The following is a 16,447-nucleotide window of genomic DNA, read 5'->3' on the forward strand; positions in this document are numbered from 1 at the left end:
TTAATATAATTCTTGCTCAATGGATCAATTTAGGATTTCTGTCTAATTGGATGACAATTTTGTTTTCTTCAAATTAACCACATAGGCAAAGTTCTGACAATTTCTTTTGTGTCTTGGTGGCAAACACGTGTTGACCAGTAAAGGATGATGTATGAACCAGCCTGCACTTCAGACAACGAATTTTGGAATAAAGTGATTCATTGTGAAACTTGACACCTCTGTATAATAATTGTCAGTAACAAAGTGTTACCCTAATATCTTGTGCGGTATGGGCTAGAGCAGTCTCTCCAAGAGGTAGCCGACAGTGGGATAACCACATAGCCATGCGCCGGGGAGGGCATTGGTATTTCAGCTCTAAGAGATCCTAGAATACAGGTGGCACCCACCCCTGTCTCTGTTCCCTACTAAAGCCTATACCTAAGAACTGTGCACAAAGGTGACAAGACTACTTTCTTCTGGTAGTTATTCCACTCCCACCTATTTATGAAAGCATTCCTGCTGGTTTCCCCACTTTAAAGTTGCCTGTTATGTTTAACTCGGATGTCTCTGCATGTCCATGTGAATATTAAAATCTATGAAACATTGGCTAACAAAGAGTATGACCAACTAAGAATATTACTGCCATCCTTTAAGATTGATCTTCAAAGTCATCCAATTTTGTAGTGATCGTAAGTCACGATACTGTAACGGTGCTGAAGCCAATAGGAACTTACTTTTTGGATTTACTTAATGAAAGTTATCGCCACTTAAAATGTGCATAATGACTTTATGAGTCATGTAGGCATCAAAATGGGCGCCTAAGTGTTTCTAATTTACTTTATGGGAATAATATTCATTTCAAAGGTGCATCTACGACTAAAACATGTACACAAATTAATACGATTATAGGTGCAGAGGTCAAACTACACAGTTTTTACACCCAGTGTATGTTATTGCATGGCAAGTTTTTGGAGTGTCTGTGTGTTGTGTGATGAAGCATGCAATGCTGACAGGCCTACTCTGTCACAGAAATGACTCACCTTAAAACTACATGAACGCAGTGCATTTCATGAATTTTACATTTCAAATGTATATTTGTCAAGGTTTTCAGGAAATAGGGGTAACATATTTACACATTTAAAATGAATCTCTTCGTGTGCTTAGTTGGAATTCCCTTCAAAGATAGTTTTTCTTATTTATCCACCTATCAATCTAGCCATCTACTTAAAGATCTTGTTTAGCTTGCAGCTAAACACTGCGATGAGAAGCTAATCAAATTGGGAAAGACGACAAGGACAGAGAAGACTCCAGTTTTCATCGTATCATTGCCATCCAGTCCTGTCTCTGGAGTTCTAGCAGAACAAAACATTCGAGAGGTGCAGGTGCAATTAAAGAGCTGATAGAATAACATCAAGTAAGAGTCGTCTGCCCAGTTAGCCCATCAGATATAATCCAAAAGCATTAAAGAAAAAAGAAACAATTTCATTCCAGCCTCCAGATCCAATTGTGCAGATGCACTAGAATGAGAGGAAAAGGTCTCATGATAACTTACTGTTACACTGAAACACATCAATATATTCAAAAGGTTTTGGTATTTCAACTCCAATGTTGTCCCTTAAAAAAAAAGAATCAAACACATATTAATGAACAAATCTCTTATGGCGTGACTTAAACACCCTCAACATTACTCATTAATCTTCACATCTTGAAATTGACTTTCCTACTCAACTGCTATTCGAATTTTTGATTTGCATGTCAAATGCTTCAAACATGTTGAAAAATTTAATCTTATTAAGGAATGCCTTAAACAGTTGAATCTAATTCTGTGATTAAATAGAACCCATGAATACATAGATTTGTAATAATTCATTTAATGGTCACGTTGAAGAGATTTGCTTCAAATGTTCATTACTTACTATTTATAAGTCAAGTAAAGTGCATTTCCTAGAATAGGGAATCAGTAATGTGTATTTATTTCCCACTGCATAACATTTCTTATGTCTGGGTGTTAATTCAATTTGGACAATTACAATATACAGGGCTGACACACTTCTGGAGAAATCAGTTAACCTACAATCAAATCAAAGACCTCTGCCGCCCCTCAACCCTCACGCCAGCCTCATTAGCTTCCACAAATCCTCACTTTCCTACAAAAGCTGTCATGAACATAAGGACTCATTTTTTTCACTGATTTGATACGCTATGTGATTTTCTCTTTGGTGATGGACCAGTGATTTTTCGACTTTTTGCTATCAACCTTGAATCTCAGAGCATTTTTCAGCACATTTGGCCAATCATAAGATGGTTCTGCCTTTCCTTGGTATCACTAAGCCATAATTCTCAAGATGGGGGATGGTCACACATGCAACTCGGTGGCAGCAGTGTAAGTTACTATCTTGGAAATGAGGTGTCAACCTTGTCACCCACCAGTGCTACATAACACTGTATTACTGTAAGGCACATCACTACCCAGGCCTCATTTTTGTTCTCCGTGCAATTTCTTATCAAGAAGTTCTTTAGACATGTTACTGTTCTCTATATAGAATGCAACCCTGGAGCTGTGCATATCTCCTGGTATAGAACATTCTTTACCATACCATGCTTAGCACAATGACAGGTCTGTAAAATTGTTTGGCATAGAGGTTACTTATGGAATAAAAGAAATGGACTACTGTCCTCCTACGCCCATAGCCCAGTTTCCTTCAGACTCATGGAATATTAAGTCCAATGGGGCTGGTCTTGCGTGCTTTCTTTGTAGCAGCATAAATGTACTGTCCTTTTATTTTTTTAGTTTAAGTATTGTTATTAAGTTAAGAATTCATACATTCAGGAACAATACCAAGTCATTAAAAAAAAAAATGTAGTAAGTAACCTTTTACACAACATTTAAGAGTAATAATAGAAAACACGAATGGTCAAATTGTAATAATGTAAGAAAACATATGAAGTTAACAATGGGCTAAATATTCAATCCAAAAATATTTCATAAAGGGGACAATAACAAAAACATCAAGGAATGAATGTAAAATATATTAGCAAACAGACAAGAGACAAAAGGGTGGGGGGCAGGGAAACTATAAACAGTGAAATTAAAGATACACCTGTTAATTCTTATAATTCAAGTACTGTATAAACTTATTCCATTTCTTATTCAATTTGGATAACAAATTATTTATTGATGCAAAGCAATATTCCATTCTATTAATTGAACAAATTGAATTCCACCACAAAATATATGAGAGATTGGTTACATTTTTCCAGTTGCTAGTAATATTGTGAAAAGCAATCATAAGAAATATATTGAACAAATTAGAATATTCAGATTGACTGATAATAAGAACATCGAAGGAGCCACACATCAAATTTTTAAGTGAGATAGGTGTCATGATCTCTGCTTCCAAAAGATCAGGACTTGCCCGACTCCCTTGGAAGCAGACCCATAATCCCGGTTCCGAGTGCCAGCCAGTCCCAATTGGGACCTTTTCGACCCTGACCTGGCGCCAGTGGCACCAGGCTCATAAAGATGCCCAGTCACAGCGCTGGAAGCGCCGGGCTCATAATGCTTGGGTGGACTTACCTGCAGCAGACCATGCTGCTTACTTACCTGCCAGTTGAACCCCTGATCCTCTTCTGTTTGGGACTACTTTTCCTGTTGGGTGGGGCAGGAGCCACTCCCTAGGTTCAGAACACTGGAACTCTTCTGGAAAGCAGGAACTCTTTTCTTACCTAGGCGTGGCTGTGGAAGGAGACACCTAAGCACTACAGAAGGCTATTTAAACCACACCCGATGGATGAATCTTGCTTTGCGTTATTCTGCATTCTCTGCAGCAGAACGCTCATCGTGTCTTCTGCTTCTGATCCTGGGCCTAAGGGAACAAAGGCTTACCATCCTGGAATCCAGTCTTCAGCAGCACCTGTAAAGACAAAGAAAGAACAGGTTAGCACTACGGTCTTCAGTGGCAGCGCATCTCTTACCTGGTCCATCGGCTGTCACCAACGCCTCGCGCTGCATTCCGGCATCTGAAAGACAAAGGCTTACCTACTCTTCGCATGCTCCGGAGGTCTTCGCACTGCATTCCGGCATCTGAAACACAAAAGCTTACCAGCTCTTCGCACGCTCCGGAGGCCTTCGGTGCTGCATCCCGCATCTGAAAGACAAAAGAAGGTGCGTTTTTAGACATTGGGCAACTTTATTACTCACGTGCCATTACTCCTTCCCACGCCGAATCCAGTGGGTATTCCAGCACCCTTCAGCTTCTCTAAAGCTCCGAACTTGTACCTGCAAGATAAAAGGGACAGTTAGTGCGTATCGTGAAGCAGGCTACAAGCACTTACTTACGTGCTTCCAGGCGCTTCTATTCCTCACGCGGGTTCGATCCTCAACTCTCATCAGCCCGCCATCCACCATCGCCGGAACCCTGCAAAACAAGAGATATCATTACAAAAGACTTTTAAGACATTTGAAGTGCCCAGAACTTACCGTTCGTGCAGTTAACGACGGACAGCAGTCCTCTGAGGTCAAGAGGCCTGCACCCTTATCCAGTGAAGAAACTGGTTACGGCACCCTGCCCCGAGGCAGATGGAGAGTTCGGCGTTCACTTACCTAAGGTGAGGGTGTTAACCTTTTGGGTTCTACAGGAGAAGAGAAAGGGAAGAGGAGAGAGGCACCCAATAACCCCAGTCCATTAATCCCATATTTTCTATCTGCAGACATCTTACTCTTCGAGTCAGACATACAGTGCACAGAGGTCCAGCCCAAAGAGCCAACTGTGTGTTACACATCACCTTTGAAGATACGGCATTCACCCAGTCGAGACCGGCGCCTCTGCGGGAATCAGGTGAGCGTTACAATAGGCAGCTGTTGTGGTGGAATGACATATAGTCCAGATTTTATCCCAAATTTCAGGTGAGGGTTGAAAGTCCCAATCTATTTCCAAGTTCCTGATTAAGGCAAGTTTTAGTGAAGTTGACGAATGAGGATTATTTAGGAAGGAATACAATTTAGCAGCTTTATTAGAAGGATTATTGATTAGGAAAATTGGGATTGGGGAAGGGGATTGCTGATTAATTATATGCACGTATTTAGCGATAGTATTAATTAAGGAGGTATGAAACGAACAATCCGATGCAGGAATATTATATGTAGAGCAAATATTAATAAAGGGGATAACATTGCCATTTTGAATTAATTGTTTTACGAATTGTATGCCAACTGAATACCATCTATGAATGATATCTATGTTCGATTTAGTAGAATTAAGTTTGTTCAACCATAAAAAGTATTGAGTTGTTTCAGAGCAAAATCTTTATGATAAAGGCAGAAGTTCGGAAATTTGACACCGCCAAGTGCTTTGGGTAGTTTCAGTTTATTGGAAGCAATTCTGGGAACTTTATAGTTCCAAATAAATTTTAATAGTCTAGAGTCTAGTTTTTTAAAGAAAGAGGAGTGAATTTTGATAGGGATCATTGATAGATAGTATAAAACAATAGGAGTGATCATCATTTCTATGGTATCTGATCTGCCCCACCATGTAAGATAGAGCGGAGACCACCTTTCAACTAGTTCTGTAACTTTGCTACTAATATAGTTGGTATTAAGATTACCTGAAGAGACTATATCATTAGTCCTAGGTATTTAATTTGGAAAGATTGCCAACTTAATCCAAAAATAGGGGTGTTAGTTCTGTTACACGAACAATTATGGGGCATAATCTCGAATTTATCAAGATTTAATTTGTATCCTGAAACTAGAGAGTAATCTGTTATTATGTTTATTAAATGAGGAATAGAAGTGGCCGGATTAGAGAGATAAATAAGTATATCATCTGCGTAAAATGATAATTTAGTTTCTATATTATTTAAAGAAATTCCTTTAATATAAGGATTTAAATGAATATTTTGGAGTAAAGGTTCTAACGCAAGATTAAATAACAATGGAGAGAGTGGGCAACCTTGGCGAGTGCCTCTCTGTCCTTTTAATTTTAATATGAATTGGGCGCCTGCATGGCCAGTGCCTCACCTTTCAGGGCACCACTTCCAGCTACACCATTCAGTCCTTTTCCATCAGTTTAGGCAGTGTCTGACTGATTGCTTAGTTTTAGAAGGGAAGGTGGGTGTGCTTATGGGGGAAGAGAACTATGGATTAAGAATGCAATAGTCACTAGAGTGAACAATTCTTTCGTACTTCTCTGTCCTTTTCGCTTTCCACCATACTCAAATGAGATTCCCAAGCACTGAAAGAAACAGGGCATCTCAGCCCACGACTCACTTTGTGGAAAATATTCTTGCTGAATTGTGTGTCGGCTCTCTAACTAGCATCCATTCAATAATACTTACCAAAAACAGACTCAGAGGCCCAGGTGGCTACCATGGCAATGACATTCCAGTTGAAGGGAGGCTCCCATAGTAAGCACAGCATGGGCGTAGATACCTATCAGAGGTGGAATCTTCTGCATAGAGTATCTTTCCTCAATGCAAGAGAACATTCAGTGCCCAATCAAAACCTTGGAGGCCTGTCCGTCTTTCGATGGGCCCTCGAAAGTAACAAATAAAATCGTCCAGCCATCACCCTTCAGATATGCGTAAAGTCATTATAAGTAGGACTGGTATACCTATATGTGGGTCCGGGGTTTACCATGCCCAAAGTACCAAACTACACATCACTGGCAAGGCCCAATGAGGCTGAATCATATCTGGGGCTGTTTGTGGTTTCATGCAGAAGTGATGTTACCTAGAAGCTTAGGCTGGCTGAACTGCCCCTTTTGGCATGAGACAAGGCCTGATTTGTAAATTTTTTTTAAAATCTGTAATGGCATGGCAGGCAGAACAATGAGGGTCTGGAGGGTTGCCCAGAGTAACTCCAGTGGCTAAGATTAATTTAAAACCTTCCAGCCATCATCTTTCTGTTTAACATACGTTTTGGAAACGTATATTGACAACATCTGATGATCTCTGTTGATTAGAACAACCAAAGCAATTAATAGGTTCTAGCAGAAGACATTGAGTGCGTGGCCATCATAGAAGACTTCCTAAAGTTCATAGACTGACCCAGGTCAAACGGTATGTCGAAAAAGGTATGGAAGAAATGATCTGGCCAACTGTAGCAAAGGAGACAGGAAAACTAGTTAGTTGAGGTGAGAGTAGACATGGGGCCTCATTACGACCCAGGCGGTAAGGGGTTAACGGCGACGTAAAAGGTGGCGGCGCCGTTAACCCCTTACCGCCTAATTACGAGGTCCCTTTGCGGGTCCCTACATTAACGGCTGGTTTTACCAGCCGTTAAGGATTGGACGCGCAAAGGGACTTTGGAGGTAATTACGGTACTGCAATTTGCGGTACCATAACTACCGCCTTCCCCATTTCCATTGAGCCCTATGGGGCAAAAATGGGAATGGGGAAGGGCCAATGGTGAATGGGGAATTACCGCCCCACCAACCTTGGAATGGGGCGGTAATTCCGCCATTCACCATGGCAGAATCAGTAAAATACCAGTGGCAACCATGGCGCTACTAGCGCCATGGTTACCGCCTGGGTCGTAATGAGGCCCATGGACTACTTTTCTCAGGAAAAAGAAAGCATCACTTTGGAGAAGATATGTGAGACAGAGAGGAGCCTAATGTTAGAAGTTACCCACGCCCAACCAATAAAATAAGAGCTGCTCGGAAATGCAGATGTGGAGATAGTTGTCTTCCAGACTCCTTTTATGCTAGGGAAACTGCCTCTGTGGGCCTCATCTGTAGATTGTTTGCAATCTCACCCCAGAGGGTGAACACCCGCTCAGCACTATGGGGGATGAGAAAGGGGGAAGGAGGAATGGGGCAGGAAGTCCTGACTCATCACGGACAGGATCACGGGTTAGAGTTTATGGACCTTCAAGCCTCCATGTGAAGGTCTACATGGTCCCCACTGTAGAGAGGAGGGAACTAACACGCAAGTCACTTTGTGGGTTTTTCTGATGTTGAGATAGATGAACATCAGTAGAAGGCTGAGAGTGTCTGCTGCGGTTTCCTGCATTGGAAGCTGGGGGAATTGTTGGTTTGCCTAGCCTTGCAATCTTGGGTGCCACAAAATCCAGCAAAGGATTGGGATAGAAATTCCTGATGCAGGACACCCTGGAAGGATTTAGGTGGAGCCTTATTAAGCACTGATAACAACTACCTGTCTGGGTACTACCCTTTTCTTATTAAGCTCCTCATTTTGTGGAAAAAAACAATGCCAGTTTGTCTTAAGGGTCACTGGGCCTCATTACGAATTGCCTGGTAAAACCGGGTTCATTACCGGCATGCCGGAATGAGCGGGTCCGTGCTTGTATGAACCCGCTAACAGCGGGTGATTATGAGTGCGCGAGAATGCGCGTTACCCCATGCCGGTAGTGGCAAAACCGCCATGCCGGTAACGGGCCACCAACCCCCCTATACCGGCATTGCTGGTACCGCCAATTCCGTAACCGCGTCATAACAACCACTAAACACTGGCACGGTAATACCGGCACGGTATTACCGTAGTCGCAAAAAAGGACCCGGAAATTACGTCATCGCGCAGGAACAGGAAATGAGCTGGCGGCCATTGCCATCCTCCTTAACCACCACTACACTCGTGTTGTTGTGTGCCCCAACTGAAGCAGGATGTCGAAGGCCACCAGTAAATCCTCCCAAATGAAGAGGAAGCAGCGTTTTTCTGATGCTGAACTCACTATGCTTGCTAACTCCCTCGAACAGCATGCAGACACAATCAGGAGCACAGACCTCAAGCATGCGGCCCAAACCAAAAAAAAACAGGTCTGGCAGGAGGTCGCTCAGAGGGTGTCAGCAGTGGGGAGCACCCCAAGGAGTGTACGTGACTGCCGGAAGTGCTGGGACGACCTCCGCCTCCCGGTCAGGAAGATCCTGGCGAAGAACAGGAGGGCCGCAATGGCACAGGCGGGGTGGCCCACACTCCCCTGTGAAGCTCACTGCATGGGAGGAGACCGCAAGTGCATTCAATGACCCGGAATCCATAGAGGGAATAGGAGACCAGGAGTTCGGCGCGGCAACTATCACAGAGGAAGGTGAGTGAACCATCACATCCACGTATACCAAAATATGATGTGGCACAAGTGATGTGGAAGTTAGACTAGGCAACACAATGCATGTTCCAAGGCTACATCAACACATCCATAGAATAATGAGTGCCACACCCTGCACCACATGCATGCTGAGTGAAAATCCCAATCCCAACAGAGGTGCAACATGACCCAACCATGCCCATGGGACCCACCACACAGACACCAAACCAATGCTATGCCACCAGCCATGCATTGATTGCCAACATGTGCCCTCAGTACACCAAATGCCACATACCAGAAATGAAATGATGCCTGAATGTATGAACATATCACACCGCAATACATCATAGCTGCTATTTGACAACATCACTGATGACCTGCATCTCTTCTATCTCCCAGGCACCGATGAGGAAGGTGGAACACAGGACAAGGGTGCAAGTACATCCAGTGCACGCAAAGGGACCAGGGCCACCGCCACCCCGTCCAAGAAAATGCCTGCAGCAACACCCAGTGTGCCACGCATGGCATCAACCCTGCAGGGGGCACCTGCAGCGACAGTACAGAAGCAGGCACCCACAACAGTGGGAGCCGTTCCGCAAGCCACCACGGACGTTGTGTCCACAGAGGTGGATGATGAGGCTGGAATCATGTCTGGAACACCCACCCCAAACCCCATTGCCAGCCCCCACCCACCTGCGGAGTCTGAGAGCCTGGATGATCTGTGTCTCCATGACTCTGACCTTGGAGAATCAGACATTGGGATCTTCCAGGAGGACAGTGCCCAGGACGAGGACCCCACGCGGGTGCCTTCCACCACCCTGCCAGCCACCACCCTGCCAGCCACCAGTACACCTGCGGCCGACACCTCCTTCAAGGCTCACCTGGCAAGGGTAGAGGCCCGCCAAGATTCAATGCTGCAAATCATGCGTCAACAGGTCGACGCTGGGAATGAGGCCATGAAGGCCATAGCCACGGCCATTGCAGCCAATACAGCTGCTGTGGAGGCATCTACGTGTGCATTCAGGGAGTGCATGGGGTCATTGATACAGGACCTTCTTGCAAACATCCCGCAAATGCAGCCGCCACACCTTGGCCCAGCCATGGGACTGACAATAGACACCTTCACTACAACAACCCCTTCCACCTCGGTGCAATCGAGCCCTGTGCGGTTAACATGGAGGAGCGCACGGCGCTCGGCCATGGCACCCCCAGACCCAAAAGTCTCAAAGCAATAACAGTATGGGCAATGACAATGTGAAAAACTAAATTGGTAAAGGGAACACTGTTTGTTGCACACCTGGGGACATTTAGGATCTGTGGGGTGGGTGAGGGAGTTTGTTGGGGTATTTTCTGGGGTTTGTGGGGTGAGTGAGGGAGTTTGTTGGAGTATTTTCTGGGGTTTATGGGGTGGGTGAGGGAGTTTGTTGGGGGAGTCTGGGGGGGGAGTGGGCACAATTTTGCAGTTTTAAAAAATACACAAGTTATGAGAAGAAAAATGCATGGCTGGACATTGCCGGTCAAGTGGCACAGCGAGTAGAGCGCTCGCTTTGACACCCGTGCAGAGCTTGCTAACGCAGGTTCGAATCCTGGCAAGGCCAAACTCAGCCTTTCATCCTTCCGAGGTCAATAAATGAGCACCACACACCGTGGGTAATAATAAGCAGCGCTCAGATACCTGAGGGTTCGTAGCGCTATATAAATGCCAAATAATTATAATTATTATTATTATTATTATTGTTATTTTTCGTGTGCATCCATTTAATGTGTTACGGTGTTCAATGCCCAACTCCCAACATTCCCTGTGTGCATGTTCACATTGGCCCAGTGTCTGACTGACACAAGTCTTTCATAGTCCCTGTGTTTCAGAAGTATACTTGAATTCGTGCTTGCCGTACAGCATGGCCATTCCGTGCATCACGTACTGGCAGTGGGGCTACTTCACCTCCGTCTCCGTCCTCATCATCCTCACCCGGTCCATGCATGTCAATGTCAGGTGACAATGGTACATTTCTCCGGACGCACATGTCGTGCAGCATGACACAGGCCATGGTGATCTTTGCCACCTTCTCAGGCCTATATAGGAGTGCCCCACCAGACCTGGTGAGGCAGCGGAACCGCCCCTTCGACAGGCCAAAGGTCTGCTCAATCACAACACGGGTATGGGTGTGCACACAATTGTACTCCTCCTCATGGCCATTCTGCGGGTTAGGCATAGGGGTGTGTAGCCACGGCCTCAAGGGATATCCTCCATCACCTGCAAGCAGATTCAAATAGGTGTGTGTCACTCTGAACTCCCGTAATTCAGGGAGCACAGTCATGCCACCAGCTATTTGGTGTGGCCATGCACATGGCCCTGTAAGCATGAAAAATTGTTATCTAGGTGCAATCTGTACTGTCATGAGGTGTGGTAGTTCGGTTGGCATTCAATAGATGATGCAGGGTGTAATCATGCATGCTGAGGCAGATATGCTGTGGTAGTGCAACAATGTTTTGACTCCAATTCATGCTGTTCATTATTTACTATGCATAGTCACACTGCCCACAGAGCCACACTTGCCGTCCTGTTCATTCATGCATTGCTTGCCATCACCATGGTGGACTGGTTGTGCCTCTTACTTGTTCTCATTGATATGCATTATTTGTGATATGTGGCCCAGTGAAGTGTCATGTATCGTTTGACTGGTTCAGGTCAGGAGTGTTTGGCTCTGCATGCATTCTCCAATCACCGGCTATTCCCACCCAGGTGCAGTATTGCCCCCGCCCCTCATGCATCCCCACACATCAGTACCCCAAAGCACTGCCATGGGACGGTTGTGCAACTCACCAAGCAGCCAGGCACGTGGTCCGGCATGTCGCTCCATTCGATGGGGTACCGTGGATTTACCCAGTAACATGGCATCATGTGTTGATCCAGGAAATCAGCCGCAGCAATGGGAGATGATCTTCCTGGAGTCACATACCATTTGCACATTGATGGAGTGGCATTGTTTGCAATTGTGGTACACGGCCTCTATGGCATGGGGGACTATCAATTCCACATGGGTGCAGTCGATGGCACCGACACAATTGGGCATGCCTTCCAGTGCATGGGAGTCTACTTTAGTTTCGGCTATCTCCTGGGCAGTCCATGGTAGGGATATGTGGGTGCTTGTGTGCTCCAGGAGGACATCCAGCACTTGGTTCAGCATGCGTGAACATAGTGGTTGTGAAATGCCATGCAGCTGGCCCACTGTGTGTTGGTAGGTGCCTGTGGCCAGGAAGTGTGGCACAGACACCACCTTCAGTAGTGGGGTGATGGCAGTGCATATTTGTATGTGGCTGGCAATGTCGTTCTGTATCATGTGCACTATGGTGGTGATGGTGTCACGGTCCAACCGGTACAGGGTGTGGATCTGCTCAGGGGTAGGGTTGAATGGGCTGGGTCTGGTGCGAGGGATTGGTGGCTGCCTACGAGGCACTGGTGGCTGCGCTGGTGGTAATTGCTGGGCCTGCTCACCCTCCTTCTCCTCCTGTGTCTCCTCTGTGCTGCCTGTTGTTGCTTCTGTAGTTGTTGTTGTTGCTGCTGTAGTTGTTGTTGCTGTTGTTGCTGTAGTTGTAGCAGTACAGGCATGTCCTCCAGTGCCATGATTGCAACTGCTAGTGTTAGCATTTTGGTGTAGGAAGGGGTGTGGTGTGTAGGTGTGCTCCTTTTGTACTGGGCCACTCTACATTGCCTACACCTGTGTGGGGGGGGGGTTGTGGTGTGTGGGTGAGCTCAGTTTATACTGGCACAGCCTCCATTGACTCCACCTGTGGGGATTGTGTGCATCTGTGGGAGCTGACTTGTATCCTTCTTGCTGTTTGTGGGTGGTCTGAGATGCCTGTATGGCCGGCATCGTGCAGGCCATGATTACCGGCTTCGCGATTCCGGTATTTGCATGTATGCGAGGGTTGGAATTACCCTATTACCGGCATGCCGGTATTTGCCCCCTGAAGGGGCGCGTGTACGCGCCTATGCCGCTATTAGCGGCACTGTTGTTTAGTGTGCCGCTAATACCGGGTTTACGGGTCGGAATGCAACGGGACGGAAAACGATGCCGGTATTACCACACCGGCATCGTTTTTGCCTTACCGGCATACCTCGTAATGAGGCCCACTGTGTCCATTGGTGTGATAGACCAGTCAATGCCTGGAGGCATAGGAGAGGGGTGAAAAACTGGCAGAGGTGCGCCTGGTTAACGGGGTCTGGGCAGTGCCAGAGTGAGTGCAAAAGAAGAGACACGGGTGGCCCTCAGCAGTGGTACAGAAGGCGGAGCCATGGTTGAAGGTGGCAAATGTGAAATCCCCAGTGACGGTGGGAAGCAGGAGCCAGCGGCATTCCCTTCTTAATCAAACCCCTAAAATAGGGGCCAAATGTGCATAAGGTTCTAAAGTTTGTATGACAAACCTGTCTTCTTCTGAGGAATGTTGGACTAGAGGAGGTTAAGCCAGGTCCAATTAATACTGGTTGCCAAGAAGACCAATATAGCCAGTGGTCCACAAACTACAAAGGCGAGAACGTAGGCTTCAGGGAGAGCATCCTGGTAGGAGATGGCCATTCGATGCAGGAGCAAAACATAAGGGTCTCTCCCAATGAGGAGCTGGGTGGGTGGAGATTAAGGCTGACCACTTATCTGCATAATTTATCATGACCCAGAGGGGGTGATGGAGTACTCGAACATGGCATGGGGGGAATCCCAGAGTGGGTTCACATATTAGACTATGTTGGATGAAACTTGGGGTTGCCATTGATATCCATAGCTGAGTCACTGATGTTAGCCCTCTTCAAGGGAGCCTCAGGATTGCACCCAGAAGATTGACCACTGTTGTGCAAGGATCACAAGATTCATTCCCATAATCGTCTACCCCAGGGAAGAGTTTATTGGCCTTAGGTGCTCTGAGAAACCAAGTCACTTATCATAAAACTATACAACTTTTTCCCATAAATGAACTCCTTGAAGGTGCAGGAGGAACTTCGTTGAATGCCTCTTACCACCGATGAAGCCTTTGAATGAGTGTTCTGATGGAGAGATTGTTTCACCAAAGACACATTCCCAATGAATTATCAGGCCTGTGGTATTCCAAGCACAGTGATTGAGAGTCGCTAATGATGTAATGAATGTCACATGATGAGGAAGTAGAAATCCACCTTTGCCCCACCATAAATTGAGGGGACCTGATGGTAAGCGGAAGACTGTGTGGGAAAAATAACAAAATAAAGAAATGATAAACAAGAAAAGAGCGTGAAAAAGGTCCTGGTGCCACAAGGTTCCAGAGAAAAGAAATGAAAGGAGAAGGCAAGGGATGTGCTTGGAGAGGAGGGGCGGTGCTCACGAATGTGGCCACCTTCACACTAATTATAAAAGGCCAATACATTTTTGGTGCTACAAAACTTGGGTTTGATCTCTGTTGAAAGGAGAGCTCTGTGAGAATGGAGGAAAGGGGACAGGACAGCACTTTGCATTTGTGCTATTCAAAAGTGAGGTGCCCTCTGTTCCTGGGGCAGTGGGATGAAAGCCTGGTGTCTGTGTGTCCCGCTCACCAGACTCATTATGAGTTCCCCATTCCGGAAATACATGCAGAAAAAATGACGGCAATTCCGGCACCAGCATTTTTTGCAGACTGGGGAAACATACGTTTTGCCGGTTGGGGCAATGATCTTCCAGCAGGCCAGACCTGCTAGTAAGGAGATACCAAAACAGGTGCACAACCTAGTATAATAGCTGTATAAAGAAATGTAAAAAATACTAATATTTAAATTTTAAGGTGCAGGGGAGGAACTGAGATCCTGGCACAAGACCTCTACAAATAACAACAAAGGAGAAGATTCAAGCTTTGAACCCTCCCGTTCCCTGCACACTATAGGGTGTGTTGGATAACCAACTACTATATCCTCAAGGAAATAATTACTGTGGGTAAAAAAGCATTCAAACACAAAAGTTTTTTTTGTAAAGCACGTGGGTGCATATATTATTGATTTTAAATTGTAATTTTGAGTACAGAGACAAAAGCAAAAGAAATCTCAGTATAATTGCATAAAACAAATGAAGGATGAAGAAATGTTGCAGGTAGTCTGCTTTTGAGTGGCGACGCGTTTCGAGGCTGGACACCTCTTCTTCATAGGCCTCAACAGACTCTGATAAAGTAGAGAGGAGTAATCTAGACACAATATCGAGCATCCCTCCAACAAGCTGGGATGAGGCATGTGTTCGATGCTGGGACTTCAATTGCAAAGGTAAAGGTATATGTACTGACTCAAGATGGATCTCAACTGGGAATCCCAAAAGGAACTAGTCCGATAATCTATTTTATATTCGGCGGGATAAGTGCCAATAGATACTCGTGTTAATCAGCAATCTTCCAGAAAAGCGCATTGGCGCGCAGTCTAGCCCAATAGCAATCTCCAGGTGTTGTAGAATAGGTAAAAGTTCAAGTCAGCAAACGCCCTGAAGTAGATCCAGTGTAGGCATGATTGTGATTGTACCATACACGGGCGACCTGTAGCTGCAGGATCGGTAGTATTGAGTAAGAAAAGCGTGAAGGGTTACCCATTCTACAACACCTGGAGATTGCTATTGGGCTAGACTGAGCGCCATGCGCTTTTTTGGAAGATTGCTGATTAACACGAGTATCTATTGGCACTTATCCCGCCAATTATAAGATAGATTATCGGACTAGTTCATTTTGGGATTCCCAGTTGAGATCCATCTTGAGTCAGTACATATACCTTTACCTTTGCAATTGAAGTCCCGGCATCGAACATGTGCCTCATCCCGGCTTGTTGGAGGGATGCTCTATATTGTGTCTAGATGACTCCCCTCTACTTTACTCTATCAGAGTCTGTTGTGGCCTATGAAGAAGAGGTGTCCAGCCTCGAAATGCGTCGCCACTCAAAATCAGACTACTGGCAACATTTCTTCATCCTTCATTTGTTTTATGCAATTATACTGAGATTTCTTTTGCTTTTGTCTCTGTACTCAAAATTACAATTTAAAATCAATAATATATGCACCCACATGCTTTACAAAAAAAACTTTTTGTGTTTGAATGCTTTTTTACCCACAGTAATTATTTCCTTGAGGATTTACTAGTTGGTTATCCAACACACCCTATTGTGTGCAGGGGACGGGAGGGTTCAAAGCTTGAATCTTCTCCTTCATTGTTGTTCAGATCTGCTAGTAAATCAGGGCCTTACCAGCAAATAAATGCCAGAATCACTGGTACCGGAATTACCAGCGAGATACCGGCAAACTCGTAATGAGCCCCATAGTGTACGTATGTAATATAGGCTCCCGTTTTCAAACACAGTTAACAAGTGACCATTTATTAATTGAAAACCCTTCATGTAGCTGTTTTAAGTCGTTGTTCACGTTGAATTGTACAAACTATTTTTTAAATATATTTCCA

The 16,447-nt window shown here is 45.2% G+C and overlaps 1 protein-coding gene across 1 annotated transcript in view; it reads right to left on the bottom strand.

Moving 5' to 3' along the window:
- The window catches only part of LOC138487894 (NXPE family member 1-like), a 401,227-nt gene that overhangs the window by 85,055 nt on the left and 299,725 nt on the right, over positions 1-16,447 (bottom strand). The window contains exon 3 of the mRNA XM_069614517.1: positions 1,532-1,593. Within this exon, the coding sequence (XP_069470618.1) occupies positions 1,532-1,593 (62 nt within the window). The remainder of the gene's footprint in view (positions 1-1,531; positions 1,594-16,447) is intronic.

Source organism: Ambystoma mexicanum, chromosome 9 (assembly GCF_040938575.1).
Source record: "Ambystoma mexicanum isolate Mex_15411 chromosome 9, UKY_AmexF1_1, whole genome shotgun sequence".
NCBI lineage: Eukaryota > Metazoa > Chordata > Amphibia > Caudata > Ambystomatidae > Ambystoma > Ambystoma mexicanum.